The sequence below is a fragment of the Myotis lucifugus genome, unplaced genomic scaffold (assembly GCF_000147115.1).
Source record: "Myotis lucifugus unplaced genomic scaffold, Myoluc2.0 scaffold_94, whole genome shotgun sequence".
NCBI lineage: Eukaryota > Metazoa > Chordata > Mammalia > Chiroptera > Vespertilionidae > Myotis > Myotis lucifugus.
Window position 1 is genome coordinate 627,953 of NW_005871142.1, and position 20,390 is coordinate 648,342.

At 38.1% G+C, this 20,390-nt stretch overlaps 1 protein-coding gene across 10 annotated transcripts in view; it reads left to right on the plus strand.

The window, feature by feature from the left end:
• The window catches only part of ITSN2 (intersectin 2), a 99,574-nt gene that overhangs the window by 54,536 nt on the left and 24,648 nt on the right, over positions 1-20,390 (plus strand). For 6 of the 10 annotated variants that reach the window (XR_002830015.1, XM_023756438.1, XM_014458353.2 and 3 more), the window contains 8 exons: positions 453-597; positions 2,242-2,447; positions 3,254-3,318; positions 5,913-6,079; positions 7,882-7,927; positions 8,013-8,134; positions 10,461-10,557; positions 11,228-11,419. Coding sequence is in view for 9 of the 10 variants with exons in the window: in XM_023756438.1 (XP_023612206.1) it covers positions 453-597; positions 2,242-2,447; positions 3,254-3,318; positions 5,913-6,079; positions 7,882-7,927; positions 8,013-8,134; positions 10,461-10,557; positions 11,228-11,419 (1,040 nt within the window). In the remaining variant the exon portion in view is untranslated. Of the gene's footprint in view, positions 1-452; positions 598-2,241; positions 2,448-3,253; positions 3,319-5,912; positions 6,080-7,881; positions 7,928-8,012; positions 8,135-10,460; positions 10,558-11,227; positions 11,420-11,618; positions 11,777-13,281; positions 16,530-20,390 lie in introns of those variants that run through there. The other 4 variants (XM_023756445.1, XM_023756444.1, XM_023756442.1 and 1 more) reach the window with 4 other exon arrangements.

The window sequence follows — 20,390 nt, forward strand, 5'->3', positions numbered from 1 at the left end:
CACCCTCGCACAAGATGGCCGCCCCCATTGCAGGGGAGGGCAGTTAGGGGCAACCAGGCCAGAAGGGGAGGGCAGTTGGGGGCGACCATGCCGACAGGGAGGGCAGTTGGGGGCGATCAGGCCGGCAGGGAGCAGTTAGGCATCGATCAGGCTGGCAGGGGAGTGGTTAGGGGGTGATCAGGCTGGCAGGCAGAAGCAGTTAGGGGCAATCAGGCAGGCAGGCAGGCGAGCGGTTGGGAGCCAGCAGTCCCAGATTGTGAGAGGGATGTCCCAGATTGGAGAGGGTGCAGGATGGGCTGAGGGACTGAGGGACACCACCCCCCCACCCCCCCCCCCGTGCACAAATTTCATGCACCGGGCCTCTAGTATATTATATTACAAATTGATACATTGGTAGTGCTTCATTGGATTCTAAACAATTAAGTATACTTATAAAAGTTTTATATTTACAGATCACTTTCTTCAAATCAGCCAGCATCAGTGACTGATTATCAAAATGTATCTTTTTCAAACCTAACTGTTAATACATCATGGCAGAAAAAGTCAGCTTTTACTCGCACTGTGTCCCCTGGATCTGTGTCCCCTATTCATGGACAGGTATGGATCTTTAATATTTTTTGCTTTATTTTTTGACATTGCTCCTGATTCATATAAAATAGAATGAAGATTTTTGTACAAAGGCATCATTTACTAGTTTAACCAGAGTTGGTAGCACTTAGTTTTGTTATCATTCACATGTGATATGAAGAAATTATTACTTAGAGGTTTTTCAACAATTCATTCTCATGGTATCAAGCTGTTAGCAGCTAAGACTTCTAACCTCAAAATACCATTTTTACAAATCAGATTATAGTGTTCTTAATTTGTAGTTATTTTAAGAAGAGATTTGGACTTGGGGGTTTTTGTTTTTTTGTCTTTTTCTTAAGTCATTTGTGTGGGAACTGTGTTAGGTATATTTAGCCTCTAACTTAGATAGAACTATTGCAAGCATTGTTAATTAACATTATTTTTAAAAATTGCAGACTTCGTCAGAATAGAGTCCTAGAGATTTCACCTTCACTCAAAAAAATGTTTATTGTGTGACTGTAGGTTCCAGGCATTTTATTATGTGCTAGAAATTTAATGGAAAAAATCCCTGCCATTGAAAAGTCATAATCTAATGAGACAGACATATAAATAAATAACTGTAAAGGTTTTAATTATGAGGAACTGCAAAGGTTTTAATTATGTCAGCACCGTTCAGAAATCAGAGAAAATAATGTTTGGAAGAAGCTTTTGGCTTTTTGTTATTGATGACCTCAAGAAGAAGTATAATGGGTGCAAAACCTAAATTAGAATGGACTAAGGGGTGAAATTGGAAAGCAAGTTTAAGACTGTTCTTTCTTTAAGAAATTTGGAAGAACAAGTAGGTAGAAAAGTAGAGAGATGGAAGAGATAGAAGATTCAGGAGAGGTACTTGACAGTGTAACACTATTTTGAGAAAATTGGAGTGCGTACAAGATTAGAGCAGAGGTAAAGAGATTAGCCTTGCCAGCCAAACAAAACCACTCCTCCTCTGAGGAGTCACCTGAGTCCATTGCCGGAGGAGACATTGGACACTGGAGGAGAGACAGGCTTGTAGTAACTTTCCCTTTTCATTTGTTCTATTAGATACAGAGTAGCCAGTGCTCACTTTCTGTACCAGTGGCACTTAATGCCAAGATTTGTCCTTGCCTGGTAGGCATTCAGTCTTTAACTTACCAGAAGGCTACTCAGATGGTTGTCTGTCATATACAATTTTAAATCAGTAGATTAAGGTTGTCTTAAGTCACCATCTATCTATATATATAAAAGCCAAGCAAGTGGAATGACCAGAACCACCGGTCACTATGACGTGCACTGTGGCCAGCCAACTGGCCCGATCAGGGCCCCGATCAGCCCCCACCCCAAACAGGGATGGGGCTGGCCAGCCAACCTCCCACGGCCCCTCCCCCCAGCCAGCTGTGTCCCCTCACCCCAGCCGGCCCCGCCCCCGATTGACCCCCCTCAATGCTATTGGGGGCAGGACCGGCTGGCCAACCTACCATGTCCCCTCCCCCTGACCGGCATGGGCCAGCTGGACCCCACCCATACATGAGTTCGTGCACCGGGCCTCTAGTTAGTTATAAGTCACCACCATACCAAACTCATCTGCTGTTTGAACAGGAAGTATATCCTGATTATTAATGTTTTGTTTCTAATTTTGTGGTTTTGTATTCACAGGGACAGGTTGTAGAAAACCTAAAAGCACAGGCCCTTTGTTCCTGGACTGCAAAGAAAGATAACCACTTGAACTTCTCAAAACATGATGTTATTACTGTCTTGGAGCAGCAAGAAAATTGGTGGTTTGGGGAAGTACATGGAGGAAGAGGATGGTTTCCAAAATCTTATGTCAAAATCATCCCTGGGAGTGAAGTCAGACGGGAAGAGTAAGCATTTCTGAGTGTTCTCACGAGGTGTGGATGTTGGTGCTTCACTGATGAGTCAGCCTCCTGGTTCAGAGGTCATCACTCAACCACTGAGCTACACTGGCCAGGCAGTGCTTAAAAGACATAATTTTTTTTATTGTCTGATGTTGTTCAGTAATATATATATTTTAATGTTGTGTGCTCTAAACAAATAGTAAGATTTATGTATTACCCTTGTTTTTCCCTATACTGATTCATGCTTCATATGTAATGTACCAAATAACTGCCCATTTGTTAATGCACTCATGTCTTTTTTTTTTTAATTGATTTCAGAGAGGAAGGGAGAGGGAGAGAGAAATAGAAACATAAATGATGAGAGGGAATCATTGATCGGCTGCCTCCTGCATGCCCCCAGCTGGGGATTGAGCCCACAACCGGGCATGTGCCCTTGACCAGAATCAAACCCTGACCTCCTAGTTCATAAGTCGACACTCAACCACTGAGCCATGCCAGCTGGGCACTTAAGTCTTTTAAGTCTCTTTAGAAATGCAAAATAATAGCACATTTGAAAAACTGTTGATAAATCATGTTGAAATTACTTTGATATATTTAAAAATTGAGAAGTTTGATATTTGGCAGTTCTTACTCTAGGATTTTGTGTATGAGAATATTTGTAGCCTGTGTACTGAGGTAATAGTTAATTTTAGAAAGCCCTAAAAAATGTGCTGTTAACACCCGCTGTATTCATCGAATACCTTTCTTGTTTTTTGATTATTGATGTCCCTTTTTGTTTCTTTGTTTTATCTGTTTGTGTGTTTATTTGGCAGGCCAGAAGCTCTGTATGCAGCTGTAAATAAGAAACCTACCTCCACAGCCTATACAGTTGGAGAAGGTGAGCTTTTGACAATTTGTATATTAGATGGGAGTCAGATTACCAACTAACTTCCCACAGTTGTCATTCTCCATACTTCTCTGTCTTCGTTGTTGAAGTGAGGTTAGGAAAACCAGCCCCTTGCCTATTTCACATGAATATTGAGGATATATAAAACATATGACTGAATATACTTGACACTTTTAAAAAATCATTACTATAAAATTTCACCATACACCTCCTCGATAAATAAGATCATAAATAAAAAGTATTGCAATGAGATAGCACAAAAGTTTTTGTTTTCCTGAAATTATATATCCACATTATTGATGTTTAGGTTGTAAAGAAATTTTAGTATGTTTAGTTTATTTACGAATTGCATTTTAATTACAGTGTACCATATAAATCATTAAGTAGAATTTGAAATCAAAATACACTTTATTATAAATATTACAAAGAATATTTATAGCCCTTAGGATTGTTTGACTAATAAATTATTTTGATCTTGTTATTATGCTGAAAAATTAAATAAAGATTGTCTGCTGTCTTTGCAGACATTTTTTCCCCCATGAATAGTTACAATACAGGGTGGGGCAAAAGTAGGCTTACAGTTGTGAGTACATGAAACAGGGTTTCAGTATCTTCAGTATCTTCAGTATCTTCTCTAATTAGAGATTCTGTGCTACAGCTTGAAATATACAAGGATGAATAAAACACAGCCTCCAAACTCACAGAAGAATGGGGAAAATAGGCATACACTTGTAATAAATTCTCTAATGAGTGAACAAAACACAGTGTTGAGTAGGCCCTGAGAATCCACAGAGGTGGCATCCTATTAAACAATGAGTAGGCCTTGCACAGTGACAGAGGAAGAAGATCTTGTGGACAGAGGGAATGTCATGAGCCAAGGCATCATTGTGAAAGGGAGTTTCAGGTCACCAGCGAGGCTGGAACCCCACATTTACTGTGGAATGAGTGTTGTGAAATGAGCCTAGCAAGGTAGTGAGGAACAATTTGAAAAGGACCTGGCTTGTTGCAGCAGATCCAAATTTTATAATCATTTTTATTTTGTTAAATCAGCTAAATTGGCTAATACTGGGAATGTGAATAATAAATAGGTTCTAGATCAAGCATGTCAAACTCGTGGCCCACAACGAATATTTTTGCAGCCCAGCCAATATAACAGTATGTAAGAAACGTTTTAATAAAAATTTTGTAACTTAATTTTTAAAATATCCTGTTATACATAATCTATAATAATAAAAGCGTAATATGCTAATTAGACTGGACATCCTTCTGGACGACCTTTCAGGTGAAGCCAGGGCTGTGAGGGAAGCCAGGGTCTCGGGTGCCAGAGGGAAGCCGGTGCCGGCAGCCAGGGGAAGAAAGGCCTAATCCTGCATGAATTTTGTGCATTGGGCCTCTAGTTATTAATAATGAACTACAACATTCGCTAATGACTGATTACTATAATTGTGTTGCATTCATTTCCCTTACATGCCTTATGCGCAGGCACACCATTTCTTTCCACTAATACTAGCAGCGAATATTTTAGCAACCAATTGCCACGTCATTAGTCTTGTACTGACTTGTTTGGTGTGCGCAACAGGAAATATTTCGCTTTCGGAGAACAGCAAAATAGCTTTATTTGCATTACACTTATTAATTTGTGCAGTTATTCAGTGTCTATTAAGTAAATGCTCAAGAAAAAATACTAATTTTTATTAAAATGTTCTATTATTTTATGTTAACAATGACTCGTTTATTTCAGCCCTTTGTGTTCAGCATGTCTCTATTGAAATAAGCTTATGTTTCTATGAAAATTGAAGCTTTTGTTTTTTTGCGGCCCACATAAACTTAAACCTTGTTTATTTGGCCCATGTGAGCCTTTGAGTTTGACATACTTGTAGGTGGTGTTTCTGGTCATCTCCAGTTGATGATGTATAGATCAAATCCCATGTTGACAAATTAAAACCCTAAAGAAAGAAAGATCTCAAAAACCTGGTCATTGACTGCTTCTCCTAAATTTGCAATCATAGGAACCAAAAACAAAGCCAGTATTAAAAGTTAGACATTTCACTCAAGGTCATTCATTACGAAATATTTATTGAGCTTCTACTCCATGCCACACACTGGGCTAAGAGCTGAGTCCTTGTGATGGAATTTGGCCTCTAATATTGATGTCGGCTGAATATTGGGCATTTCTACAGGTGTGTATATAAAATAATTAAAGAGAAAACAACAGATTAGAATATATTTTCTGTAAGAGGTTAAATTTTTTTTCATATTTTGACTCTATAAAGTGGAGATACTGATATATCTTTGTAGTTTTGGGGTTATTCTCTGTGATATGATGATAATGATGGTAATGATGATGATACAATTAAAAAAAAGAAACCCCACAATAAAGGTTTTTGTGAAATCAAATCTTTTTCTAATAAATTACTAAATAATTGCTTCATTCTTTTTTCTGTCTTAATATCTCTTTATATTGTTTCCTTACATCATAAGATCTTTTACAGTAAATTTATTCAGGATCTTAGAAATTAACACAATTTTTTAACTTCTGCAATTTTTCAACCAAAATTCGTTTCTTTTTGCTTTGTTTCCTACAGAGTATATTGCACTTTATCCGTATTCAAGTGTAGAACCTGGAGATTTGACATTCTCAGAAGGTGAAGAAATACTGGTGACTCAGAAAGATGGAGAATGGTGGACAGGCAGTATTGGAGATAGAACTGGAATTTTTCCATCAAATTATGTCAAACCAAAAGATCAAGAGGTAGAGTTCATTCCATTTTGTTTATCAAGGTTTATACTTAAAACAGAGACTCATGAATATGGTTTTGGTCAGGCTGCTTTGGTTACTAGAAAACCACTCAAGGTAGCTCCAGTAAAATAGAGTTTATTATAGGGATCCTGTTAGAGAGAGAAGGGAGGCAGGATTTGATGAAATTCAAAGAACAAGAGACATAGGTATGGCTGGGCTTCATGACAACTCCCATAATCAGGGAGGCTTTATAAGGAACCATCTTGAAGGAGTTTGTAAATCTTTAAGATTCTGACATTAATGTGACTCAGCCTATATTGAGTTCCTATTTCTTTTTATCCCACTAATAATATCGTATACTGCAGCAGTACTTAAATTTTTTTGTTTCGGGAACTTTTTACATTCTTAAAGAGGTTTTTGTTGTTTGTTTTTGTTGTTGTTTTAATATATGGGCTATATCTAGTGATACTTTCCATAAAACTGAAATTTTAAAAATATTTTTGCCCTAGCTGGTTTGGCTCAGTGGATAGAGCGTCCACCTGCAGACTAAAGCAGTGGTCGCCAACCATTCGGACCTCACAGACCACCAGTGGCCCGCGGACCACTGGTTGGCGACCGCTGGACTAAAGAGTCCCAGGTTCAATTCCGGCCAAGGGCACATGCTGGGGTTGTGGGCTCAATCCCCCCTAGTAGGGGGTGTGCAGGAGGCAGCCAATCAATGATTCTCTGTCATCAATAATGTTTCTATCTCTCTATCCCTCTCCCTTCCTCTCTGAAATCAATAAAAATATATTTTAAAATATATATTTTTTAAATTTATTTTAACATAGAAAAGTTAAACTCATTGCATAGTAACATAAATAACTTGCTTTTTATGGAAAAAAACAACTATATATTTCCAAAAAAAATTTTAGTGAAAAGAGTGGCATTGTTTTGTTTTTGAAAACCTCTTTAATGTCTGGCTTAATTGAAGATAGCTAGATTCTCACATCCACTCTGCTTCAGTACTGTTACTGCAGCTGCATCCACTAACAGGAAAAAATTTAAACTCTTTCACTTCTTATTCAGATTCCTAAAAAGAGGAAATGTGGTTGGCCCAACTTATCCTGTAAAGTCAAACAGGTGATAGTTGCTGGAGTAAGGATCTTTTGTTCTTAGGTCAGGTTCAGGGGGGCCATAGCAAAAAAAATTAAAAATTAAAATATTTTATTTTTGCTCCTATGCAGCAGGAGCAGAACTCACATATGCCTTAATGCAGTGGTCAGCAAACTGTGGCTTGCGAGCCACATGCGGCTCTTTGGCCCCTTGAGTGTGGCTCTTCCACAAAATATCACGTGCGGGTGCGCATGTACAGTGCGATTGAAACTTCATGGCCCATGTGCAGAAGTCGGTATTTTGTGGAAGAGCCACACTCAAGGGGCCAAAGAGCCGCATGTGGCTCGCAAGCCGCAGTTTGCCGACCACTGCCTTAACGTATCCAGGACACATAGACTGTATGTGGTGCTAACATAAATGGGGCATATTTGGCCTGTGTAGTCACATTTAATATTCAGGAGGAATTCAGAAATGAGCTATTCCTGTTGTCGGGATACACATGAGTCACTTGTCTCTATAATGCTCTGTTAGCAGACCAGAACTCCCCACAAGTGTTGGATTCTTAACTTTTTTGGTTAATATAAGGTTAATTGTCATTTTGCTCTTCATTTAAAGAAACAAGAAACCAGGGAACTAGACGTCTCTAATTCCTAATAACCTTTGTACTTTTACATCTGGATTTTTGGAAAATGATAAAACAGTATGTCTTCTCCTTACAGAGTTTTGGGAGTGCTAGCAAATCTGGAGCATCAAACAAGAAACCTGGTATGTATAGTGATGAAATGAAAAAATTACTGAAGTGCTTCATAGCCTGGAATTCATAGTTTCTTTTTTTTTTTTTTTTTTTCAGAGATTGCTCAAGTAACTTCAGCATACGTGGCTTCTGGTTCGGAACAGCTTAGCCTCGCACCAGGGCAGTTAATACTAATATTAAAGAAAAATGCAAGTGGGTGGTGGCAAGGGGAGTTACAGGTAATAATCTTCAAATAACATGTATCGGTTTTTATGATAAAACTAGTGCATGCTCATTAAAATCAAAACTAATAAAAATTTTAGATCACCATTTAGAGGTAATCTACATGAACATGTTAGTGTATAATGATTCTCTCTAGTCTTTTCACTGTTTATTTTTAGCATAGTTGAATTGATATTATAAGTAATAATATATGAAGAATATTTTTCTCTAAAGACATAATTGTTTTCCAGTTATACCTGCTGTAATAAACCACAGGTCACCTTCTTAAAGGAAAGCATAGCATCATCTTTACCTGGGATAACCCCAGGCTTACAGCATGGCCTCTGGGAGAAAAAACATGGTCTAGGCTGTGCCCTGAGAAAACACTACCCATTGGACTTCCCCCTCATGATCTTATGTTTCTGAAACATCAGTGCAAAGAAAGGAAGTGCTGGCATAAATGAGCCTGTTTTTTGTCCCTGCAATATTAGCAGAGACAGTTATTGCATATGTTTTGATACAGAGTGTTTTTTTTCTCTCTCTCTACTAAAATTTCATTGTTAAAATTAAAGAGCATTGTAGGATTAAAAGATGATGAGAGGTACAATAGTTGTATTTTTATGTAAGATTAATATATGATTGTGATGAGGATAAACATAGCTTCATTCTTGCAAATTAGTCTTAGAATTTCTAAAGAATAGTGGATGTTCAAAATTCAGTACCTTTTTGAATAACCCCCTGAAATCCCACCTTCTGATTTGCTTTGAAGATTGACCCAACTAAGTGGGAAACATGGCTATCCACAAATTTTATTTGTGGTCTCCTGATTAACGAAGCTCCAAGAGGTGTTTACTGTGGGCTGTGCCATTTTAAGTGCTGACTTGAACTTATTACAAGAACTCTAGAAAAGTGTTTTTAGTTTATAAATATTACTTGTGTGAAATATGCAGATAATTCTGAGTCTGAAAGATCTCCAAATAGACTTCCACAAATAGTGTTTTTAGCTGCACTTTGAGCTGCATGTTGAATCTTCCAGTTGTTCGATATTGACCTGGAAGGCCAATGCAAAATTCAGGGCTTCCCAAGACCACCCTTACTTTTGACACCAGTTTTAAGTTTGGAGCTCTCTGGACCACTCTGAAGTTCAATAATTTGCTCGAACTCACAGGACCTACTGAAAGCTACAGTAGTCCCCAGTGGATGCCTGAAACCACAGATAGTACTGAATCCTCTATATACCATGTTCTTTCTTTTACATATATACCTATGATAGTGGTTAATTTATGAATTAGACATATTAAGAGATTAATAAAAACCAATAGAAAAAGTATAACAGTATATATTACAATAAAAGTTATGTGAATGTGATCTGTCAAAATATTTTATTGTACTGTACTTACCTTTTCACTTAAAGGAAGAACTTTCTAGCTTCTCTTTGGCATATCCTAATTGCCTGCATCACTACTCTTGCGCTTTTGGGCCATTATCAAATAAAATAAGGGTTACTTGAACACAAACACTGCGATGCCATGACAGTGGATATGATAACCTAGGTAATTACTGACTGATAGGCAGGTATTGCATACAGCATGGATACACTGGACAAAGGGATGATTCACGTCCTGGGTGTACAGAGAGGGATGGTGTGAGATTTTGTCACGTTACTCAGAACAGCATGCAACTCAAATCTGAAGAATTGTTTATTTCTGGAATTTATTACTTAATATTTTCAGACCACAATTGACTGTGGGTAACTGAAACTGTGGAAAACAAAACCATGGATTAAGGGGGACTACTGTATTATACTCATGGTTACAGTTTATTACAGCAAAAGGACGTAGATTAAAACTAGCCAAGGGAAAAGATGTATGGGGCAGGATCAGGAGGGTTCCAAACAGAGCTTCCTTGTTCTCTCCCAGTGGAGTCCTGATCAGCACTAACTTCTCCTTGTGACAGTACCCAGGGGACTGCCAACCAAAGGAGCTCACTGGAGCCTTGCTGTCCAGAGTGTTATGGGGGCTCTATCACATAGACATGGTTGGCTGCCTGTATGGCTGAACTCAGTCTCTCCAGAGGTTGAGTTCATACTACGTGACCCAGAGCACCCACCGTAAATCACATTAAGACTATCTGGCATGGTCAAGGCCCCAGGTAAACTCACACTCATCAGTCATGACATTCCAGAGGTTTAAAGATTACCTCCCAGGAGCCAAAGACAAAAACCAGACCTTTCTTTGAGCAAGGTTAAATTCTTTACTACACAGGATTTTTTTGCAGGTTTTGTTCATGTCTTAGTAATTTGTTTTAATCTCATCTTTCATACTCCTTTTGCTAATTTTACAGGCCAGAGGCAAAAAGAGACAGAAAGGATGGTTTCCTGCCAGCCATGTTAAACTTTTGGGTCCAAGTAGTGAAAGAACTACACCTGCCTTTCATCCTGGTATGGAATGAGTTAACTTGCGTTTCATCATAGAGAATTTTTGTTAAAACTCGCCAACTTCTCAGAATAGCTAACTCTGAAAAATATTAAAAATTTGTCCTTTCGCCAAAACCGGTTTGGCTCAGTGGATAGAGCGTCGGCTTGCGGACTGAAGGGTCCCAGGTTTGATTCCGGTCAAGGGCATGTGCCTGGGTTGCGGGCACATCCCCAGTGGGAGATGTGCAGGAGACAGCTGATCGATGTTTCTCTCTCATCGATGTTTCTGACTCTCTATCTCTCTCCCTTCCTCTCTGTAAAATATCAATAAAACATATTTTTTTAAAAAATTTGTCCTTTCTAGAGAACTTCCTTTCTAAAAAGTTCTGTGTAGAAACAGCCAACTGTTAAATGAATACTTGAACCTCTTCACTCCTTAAAATTTCTCAAAGTGGAATTACTGTACCATCAGACTTAAAGTGAAGAAGCAGTTCACTTAGATTTGTAACTGTAGTTTGAAAATGATAGTGTTTTTAAAACAGAATGGCCAAAGGAGGGTGGGAGAGAGCAACCAAAGGGCAATTTTAGGCAGATTTAACCTTTAATGTTAAAATAACTTATATCCTAGGGGAATTTTGACAGGTGAGCCTATAGGAATAATTAATTTGTTATCTTGTTTTTCTTTTTCTGGTAGTGTGTCAGGTGATTGCTATGTATGACTATGCAGCGAATAATGAAGATGAGCTAAACTTCTCCAAGGGACAACTTATCAATGTTTTGAACAAAGATGATCCTGACTGGTGGCAGGGAGAAATCAATGGGGCGACTGGTCTCTTCCCTTCAAACTATGTTAAGATGACGACAGACTCAGATCCAAGTCAACAGTGTGAGTAAATCAAACTATTTGCCTCTCAACTAGTGCAAAAGCTTTCATCTGCAGCACTGCATTTATTACTCTTCTGGGTCATATGTTAAACTCGGCACTCTTAGCAAATGTATATGAATGTTTAAAGTAAGAAATTGCCAAAGGAAAATTTCCACAATTTAGAAGTTATATTGCTTTATTTTAAATATTTGTTTCCTAGCTTCAGACCTTGCTATTAGATTTCATCTGAAAAACGTATCATTCTTTTATGGGTTCTTTGGTACGACAGCAGTCTATACTGCAATTTCCCTTTACCACCATCATTGCAGTGGGCAGTGATCTTTTTCAGCTTAATAAAGTAAGTATCCTACTTACCTATTAAAAATTACCCTTTTAGTGTATGTGCTATTAATTTTGCCACCCTTGCATTTATTTCCCACATATTTACACATCATCCAATTAAGAATAAAATTTGAAAACTATTTAAATTGACTGTTTTCAAAACTCTCCTTAGATGATTATTTACATGGATACCTCATGCCACAAGAGTTACATGAATCAAGATCTATTTCACTGTTTTTAGAACAAGGGTCCAGATCTCTAAGTGTGATATTTGGTATTACATCAAATTATCCCTTGGTAGTTATCTAGCCTTTCTTATATTTGACAGTAAACATGAATTAATAGTAAATTAGAGAACAGACAGTACTTGGACATACTTTTACCTTTATAAAATGGATGTCACTGTCCTCCATCTTTTGGATTTTTTTTTTTTTTTTTACAAAATACTCATGATTTATAATTTTATCATTCTTGAGAAATTATCTAATAAATTTAACCTTTCATTGTAATTTAGTTTTTGAGAGGATATAAATGGTAACCAAGTCAAAGCTGAGATATGCTTACAATTCAGTGCAAGTATTGCGAATTTCTTTTGTACTATAATTTTGAAATATTCATGCATTATTTTTACTTTGGAGCTTGTAAAGATGGTCCTCACCCGGAAGAAGACTTTCCTTTAGATAACACAACTAAATTTCCCAATTTGGAGGTGGGAGGAGTCCAGTTCTTTATGGTTTGAACATCCCCAAATATATCTCAGGGTTTCAGGAGAAGTGGTAAACTAAAATATAACAACCTGGGTTACCTAAATGAATGACCATTTTAAGCTCTGCGGATGGTTTGGCAGTTTTGGGTGCTTGCCAGTTGATGTGATCAATTAGGAATGCCTGAGGCACCTTTCCTGAATCAGAGAGAGGAAGAGACTTTCAGACCTGCTGGGTCTGGAAGAGCTGTGGCTAGTGATCCCTGAAGGCATTCCGTATGTTCATACATTTGGTTTTTATAGTGTCTATGATGTAAAGTGATGGTTGTCCAAAGGTTTCGTTGTTGTTGTTGATCTTTTTTTCTGTGGTGGAACACTTTTTCCAATTAAGCCTCTCTAAGGAATATAAAGAACAAATAAAAGCTGTTCTAAAGGAAGGACAGCCAGGCGTGTATGAGTCAGTAAAAACTGGTTAAATTTTAGATTACCATTTGCATTTCTTGGGCCCTTAGAAGTATTATTTTCATTTCCTTATGTAATTAGTATATAGTCAGTGTGCCGCATAACGACATTTCTGTCAAAGGCAGACCTAGATATTAGGCTGTACCATCTCTGTGTAAGTGCGCTTTGTGATGTTTGCACAGTGATGAAATCGCCTGATGTTGCATTTCTCAGGAAGGATCCCCATCGTTAAGCGGCGCATGATTGTATTTTTTAAAGGTTGAGAATAGTAATAATTCAAATTTGTTACTAGTTGATGTTGCATGTTATAGTCAAATTTTTTCTCACCCCTTAATTTGCTTTATGTTCATTTTATTCCTCATTTTTCTTTTTATAGGACCCAATGTTGTCTTCCAGTGTGAAAGCACCCCAGAGACCCACTATCCAAGTTTGACTCTAGCGTGGAGGCAGGGCAGGCAGCCCTGATCAAATATCTCCTACACAATCCGTTAACTTCGGTTCGAATGTTAGAGCCACTTGTGATTATTTCTTTGTGTTTCTAACTTACAGTTAACATTATTTGTAACAAATGAAAGGATAGTGGGTCTTTGTGTGGCTTTCCCTGCTGTTCACTCTGGCACCCTTTAGCATTTTTCTCCTTTTTTAATTTGGTAATTGTAGGTCATTAGCATGCACATTGAGTTTTCCCCGACATGGTGGGAATTCAAACACACAAAGACCCACTATTTGCACAAACTGTTCTCGCTGGTTTGGAATGAGCTGCCATGCTTTTCTATCTAATGTTATCGCAACTTGTATATTGATTACAGAATTCAGATTAAATTTGCTTATGTTTTGCTCTTATGTTTGATCAAATCCTAATACAGTGAGCTTTTAATTGGTTCAATGTGTGATTTGTCCCCAGATATGCACTGTTTAATTTGTTACTTTCTAATATGCCACTATTCAGTTTGTTAAATTCAATTTGTTAAATTTAAAGGCCAAGAACTGGAAACAACCTTTTATGTATTTTCTGTGTATTTGGGGGTAGAAGCAATAACATTTTTGGGGAGCTTTTCTTATCTCAGAAGAGGACAGTGGCCTGCCCATCAGTATGTGCAGAATGGGATATGTTTCATCGGTTAAGTTGCCCAGGAATGAGCACAGTGCTGTGGTAGTGACCTTAGATCTTTATGTGCTGTGGACATGAAGATACTACATCATGTCCTGCAGCAGTTAGTTGTTACTTCTTCATTAATGACCTAAAAATATATTATTTTGGGGGAATGAAAGGCTCCCGTCACTGACCATGAGATATGAAACTTTCCCTAGCTTAGACTGAGTATTTATATCTACGATACATTTTAAAGTCAAAAATTCATGTTATCTATTTTAACTAGGTGACCACATGTTTCAGGTCACAAAAAGACACTGGTTGACATTCTTCTTAATATATTTAGATCATAAGGAATCTTTGAAGAGTTTAAATGCCCCTGAAGCAGGCACACAGGCTCCGTCTGCCTCGTCAGGAATGAATTCAGGTGAAGGAGAGGTGTGTGTGCTGGCATTCCTCCATGTCCATAGAGTGCTTTGAGGCTAGAAGATTGACTTTACCATCCAGAATTCTCTGGCTAATCTCTATTTAACCACATTGGCTACTTTGGCACAGGATTTTATTTTTTCTTGAATGGAAACACTTTAAAGATGCTAAACATTATTAAAAACTAATAAATGTGAGAGTACATAGCTAAAACAAAAAGGCATTTTAGTGGACAGTATTAAACTATTTTTGAAAATCAATGAGAAGCTTATGCAATTTATAATGTTTACAAACTGCAGTGCAATCTACTGTTTATGAATGTCAAAGTATTATCAGGAAACGTGTACATACAGTCACAGTCTTATTTCCTCACAGAGTTCTTTAAGAGTGAAATATGTTTTTATATCTTTGAGTTTAAGTTAAAAACATATATTGTGCAATATTTATGTTGATGTGCCTATACATTATAAATGAATGATTTCAGTTATACATTGCCTAAATCATAACTTTACAACACTTGAGAAAGAATCAACAGTTTAGTTAGAACTTCACAAAGTTCAAATGTCTGTGTTCCAAAATATTTCACATTATTGGGATGTATGGTGATATGTAGGTGTGCTCCCTGGGGTAGGGATTTGTAATTATCAGACCAGCTCGATTTTTAGTATTTGGCATCATTATGATACTTTTAAAAAATATGACATTAATAGAAAGCAATAATATCACTTTACAGGTGGAATAATAGATTCACCTGCAGTCAATAAAAGGGATAGTACAAAGGTTGTGTCCTTGTGAATTCAACCAATCCTTCAAATTGTACAGATTACTTGGTCTTGCCTTTTAATGTTCTGAGCTTTCTGCGTTTGCATCCTTTAGTTGGGTTCAGATTAAGGACAGTTACTTTAAGTCCATTATAAACCCTGAGATTAGAAATCACCACTGATAATTAGCCACATGATTTAGTATAACATTTCTGTATAATTATTTTTTGCATATGGACTTACCTAATATATTAATAAATTATTTCAAAGGTATTTTATAGTGCAGATCATTCACTTTTACACTGATGAAGTTTATTAAGAATGACATTCAGGTAGAGCTTAGCATCTGTAGTCAATTTGAAAAAACTGTATTCAAAGGTACCTATGGACTAAATCGCATAATGACATATTTAAGCTAAATGTCAGTCTGGGAAACGTATTTACTGTATTTACTGAAATACCTCTCCTTGTGTAGGTATTTTGTCATATATTTGAGAGAAAGCTAAAAATAAAGGAAATAGGATGACATATAATAACCTGCCTGACCTTCTTAAAAGTGCATGCAATCCTTTGCGATACCTCATATTCTGCCACATATTTGCTTTCTTCCTCATGCAATATGAGGCAGCTTTCAATTTACTTAGAAATCAATGTTAGAAGGAAAGAATTTTAAAGTGGGAACACCACTGAATAAATCTGAACTCTGTAGGAGGTAAAGTTTATTTAAAAATTGTAGTATGTGATAATCATTTTTAAGTATGTGATCAAATTTGATGGGATTTCCAGCAGTAAAAAAATCAGTTCTAAAACCAAACCTGATTTTTTAGAAAATTTAAATCAGTCTTACTCATTGTAGAGTTTCCTCAAAAACTTTGTCTTAAAGTGTCATTTTAAAATAATAGAGCTATTAAAACAGTATAACTGCTATTTTAGTGTTCTAAAATACAGTATGAATACTGATAGTTTAAAATAAAGTGGAGGAAGGAAAAGTAGAGAAAGAAATGCCAATTCCAGTCAAAGCTTTATTTGCCAAATTTTTCTTAGATTGAATTTTACCAAGTTACAAATTCTTGTAAATAGAATCTATAATGGAAATTCTGAGAGACTTCTGCCTAGAGTGGCATTGTGGGATGCTGCTGTGATGCTACTGTAATGTAATTATTAAATTGTTGCAAAGTGCTGTTTTTTGCCTTAAATTTTTATTTTGTGTGTCTTAAAAACTATAAAATCAAACGTATTAAGATTTTAATGCTGGGCACGCTTGGCATGAGGTAATCTGTTTTTATTTTTACAAAGTTGTAATATAACTATGCAAGTGTGTTTATTAAAAGGACACAAACTACATTACTTGTATTGTGTATTTCTTTGGAAGCATCCTTTAAAACTTATTTTTGGTTGTTTATATGTAGTCATGATTGAATTTCTTTGGAATTTCTCTTTTTCCTTAATGTAGTCTCTGGATACAGACCAACAAATCCTTTATATCACAGGGGGCAAAAGAAATTTTTAAGTGGTCAAGATTGAAGTAATTTGATCCTAGACAATCATAATGTATTTCAAAAGCAAAAGAAATGTTGATTTGAAAGTAAAGGAAAATGTCTAGGGTAATAGTCTACTCTGTTACTTATAATTTGTACTGCAACTTTTTTCTAAAAAGATTAGAACGAATTTACAAGTTGATAGTCATTGCAAATGTAATTAAGACATTTTAGTACAAAGGAAGTCTATATAAAAGAAACTGCCGTGAATGCTTAAACAGTATATTACACCTAAGTGATCAAGTTGCTGATTTCACCTCTACTGAAGAAGAAAAAAAAGAAACAGATCAAAATTCAACCCATCCATCAATGTTTGGCATAAATAACCTCTTTCCATAAAAACCTTTCTGCATCTCTGGAAAGTCATTCAACTAACTTGTATGGAGCATTTGCATAAGGCCAAGATGTTACAATATGCACAGAATATGGAAATGAGTGTGGGATGGTCCTAGCCTCAGGGAGTACCTAGCTCTGTGAGAGGATCTGGCACATAAGCAGGTATTTACTAGACACCAAGAGAGTACAGAGAAGGAATGCCTGATTCAACCATAGATTGGTGAATTAGAGAAGACTTCCTGGAGGAGGCAGCCACCAGATCCCTAGGTAAGAGTAGGCCAGATTGGAGGGTGGAATGGCGGAGAGTATGATAAAGACAAAGACATAGCATAGGTGCAGGAGTGGGGAGGTGTGATTATGAGCAGTTCACTAATGCTAGAGGGGAAAAGCAAAGCCAGGAACAGGGAGAGCTCCTGAGGCTAAATCAGAGATTCAGTAGCTTGGCTGCTCATTGTAATCATCTGGGAAGCTTAACAAAGATATTGATGCCTGACTTAAATGGCCTAAAGAGGGTCCTCAGTGTGGGGATTTTTTTAGAGCTCACCAGATGATTTTGTTTTAAACATTCTTATTGATTTCAGAGAGGAAGGGAGAGAGAGAGAGAAACATCAATGATGAGAGAATCATTGATTGGCTGCCCCTTGCATGCCCCCCCACTGGGGATGGAGCCAGCAACCTGGGCATGAGCCCTGACCGGAAATCAAACTGTCACCTCCTGGTTCATAGGTCGACAGTCAACCACTGAGCCACACCAGCTGGGCTCACCAGATGATTCTGATATGAAGCCAAGATGGAGAAAAAGTGACAAAACAGTTAAGAATTGCTTTTGAGGGGAAATTGGCAGGAGTTGGGGATTGGTGGGGATTGGGCAAGTGGAAGAATCAATATCTTGGTGACAGGGTGAATAATGGTGCCACCAACTGCAGTAAAGAATCAGAGTTGGGGAAGAAGATGAGTTTGGTTTTGACCACCAAGTTCCTGTGGGGCATTCAGGTAGGACTGTCCAGCAGGCAGTCAGATATAACTACGACATACAGCATCAGATGTACATCAGCTGGGGGAATGAATAGGATGGTGGTTGAGCCAGTAAAGGTAAATGAGGTAACTGGGGGAGAAAATCAGACCCCTTAAAGGTATTAGCAGTTAAGCGTTGGATAGTGAAAGAAACCCATGGAGACAGGAAACAGATTCCAGGAGAACAAAGATTATTGTGTTAATATTGCCACCATCTATACTAATAAAAGGGTAATATGCTAATTAGACCAAGTCTACTGGACATCTTCCAGACGTCTGAATTCCGGACAGTTAAGGGGCAACCAGGCCGGCAGGGGGGAGTTAGGGGGCAACCAGGTTGACCAGGGACCAGTTAGGGGGTGACCAGGCTGGCAAGGGACCAGTTAGGGGGCAGTCAGGCCAGCAAGCAGAGGCAGTTAGGGGCGATCAGGCAGGCTGACAGGGGAGTAGTTAGGGGGCAACCAGGCCGGCAGGGGGGCAGTTAGGGGGCAACTAGGCCAGCAGGGGACTAATTAGGGGGCTATTAGGCCGGCAAGCAGAGGCAGTTAGGGGTGATCAGGCAGGCTGGCAGGGGAGCAGTTAGGGAGCAACCAGGCCAACAGGGGGGCAGTTAGGGGGCAACTAGGCCAGCAGGGGGGCAGTTAAGGGGCAACTAGGCCAGCAGGGGACCAATTAGGGGGCTATTAGGCCGGCAAGCAGAGGCAGTTAGGGGTGATCAGGAAGGCAGGTAGAGTGGTTAGGGGCAATCAGGCAGGCAGGCAGGCTAGCAGTTAGGAGCCAGTGGTCCCGGATTGTGAGAGGGATGTTCAACTGCCTAAACAGGCAGTCGGACATTCCTTGAGGGGTCCTGGATTGGAGAAGGTGCAGGCCGGGCTGAGGGACCCCCACACACACATGAATTTTGTGCACCAGGCCTCTAGTTTTTTATAAAATGAAGTCTGGCTGCACAGCCATCACTCATAACAGTAAAAAGAAGGAACGTACTTTTTATTGAGTACTCAATAGTCTGGGTGCTTTTCTAAGGTCCTCAAACGTATTACTTCATTATTAGTTTCTTTTTACAGATATGGAAGTTAAAACAGATTAAGTTACTTGTCCACGGTTAGATAGCTAGTAAGTGGTGGAGCTGGCTCCAGTGGTCTGGCTCCAGAGTCCATGCTCTTAACCTCTCACTAAGGCAGAGTGTGCCGATATTGCCATCATTTCTATAAGAATGAAGTTCCTGCAGTACAACCACCACTTGAACCACTGAGAAGAAAAGAGGGAAAGTCTGCTGCATGCACAGAGTTTTCCCTGTAAAATCTGTACACAGAGAAGAGACAATGAGGCAACAACTGAATATAATAAACAAGGACAGGAATCCATAGGCATGGTACCCAGAAAGATAAAGCTGAACAAAATCACTTTTTTTCAAGAACAGCTTTATTGAGATGTAATGTATATACCATACAATCCCCCCAGGTTACAATTCAGTGGTTTTTAGTATATTCACAGAGTTGTGCAACCATTACCACACTTACATAACGTTTTCATCACCTCAAAAAGAAACCATATACCCTTTAGCTTTCACCCTCCTATCTTCCTGTGCACCCCCACTCCAGCCAGAGGCAACCACTGATAACCTGCTTACTGTCTCCATATGTTTGCCTATTCTCGACATATCATGAAAAATGGAATCATAAAATGTGGAGGTTTTTTATGTTTGGCTTATGTCACTTAGCATAATGTTTTCTAGATACAGCCATGCTGCAGCCTGGATCAGTGCTTCATTCCTTCCTATGGCCAAATAATATTCCATTGTATGGATATACTATATTTTGTTTTTTCATTCATTAGTTGATGTATGTTTGGGTTGTTTCTACTTTTTTTTTTATTACAAAGAATGCTGCTATGAACATTTGTGTACATGTTTTTGTGTGGATCTGTGTTCCATTACTCTTAAGTATATACCTCGGAGTGGAATTGCTGGGTCGAATGGTAATTCTATATTTAACTTTTCGAGGAACTGCCAGACTGTTTTCCAAAGTGGCTCTACCATTTTACATTCCAACCAGCACTGTTATAAGGGTTTCTGTTTCTCCTCAAACTTGCCACCACTTGTTATTATCTGACTTTGTTAAAGCCATCCTTTTGGGTGTGAAGTGACATCTCATTGTTGTTTTGATTTGCATCCTCTTGATAACTAATGATGTTGAACATCTTTTCATGAGCTTTTTGGTCATTTGTGTATCTTCTTTGGAGAAATGTGTATTCAGATCCTTTGCCCATTTTTAAAATTTTTTTTTCTTTATTGATTAAGGTATTACATATGTGTCCT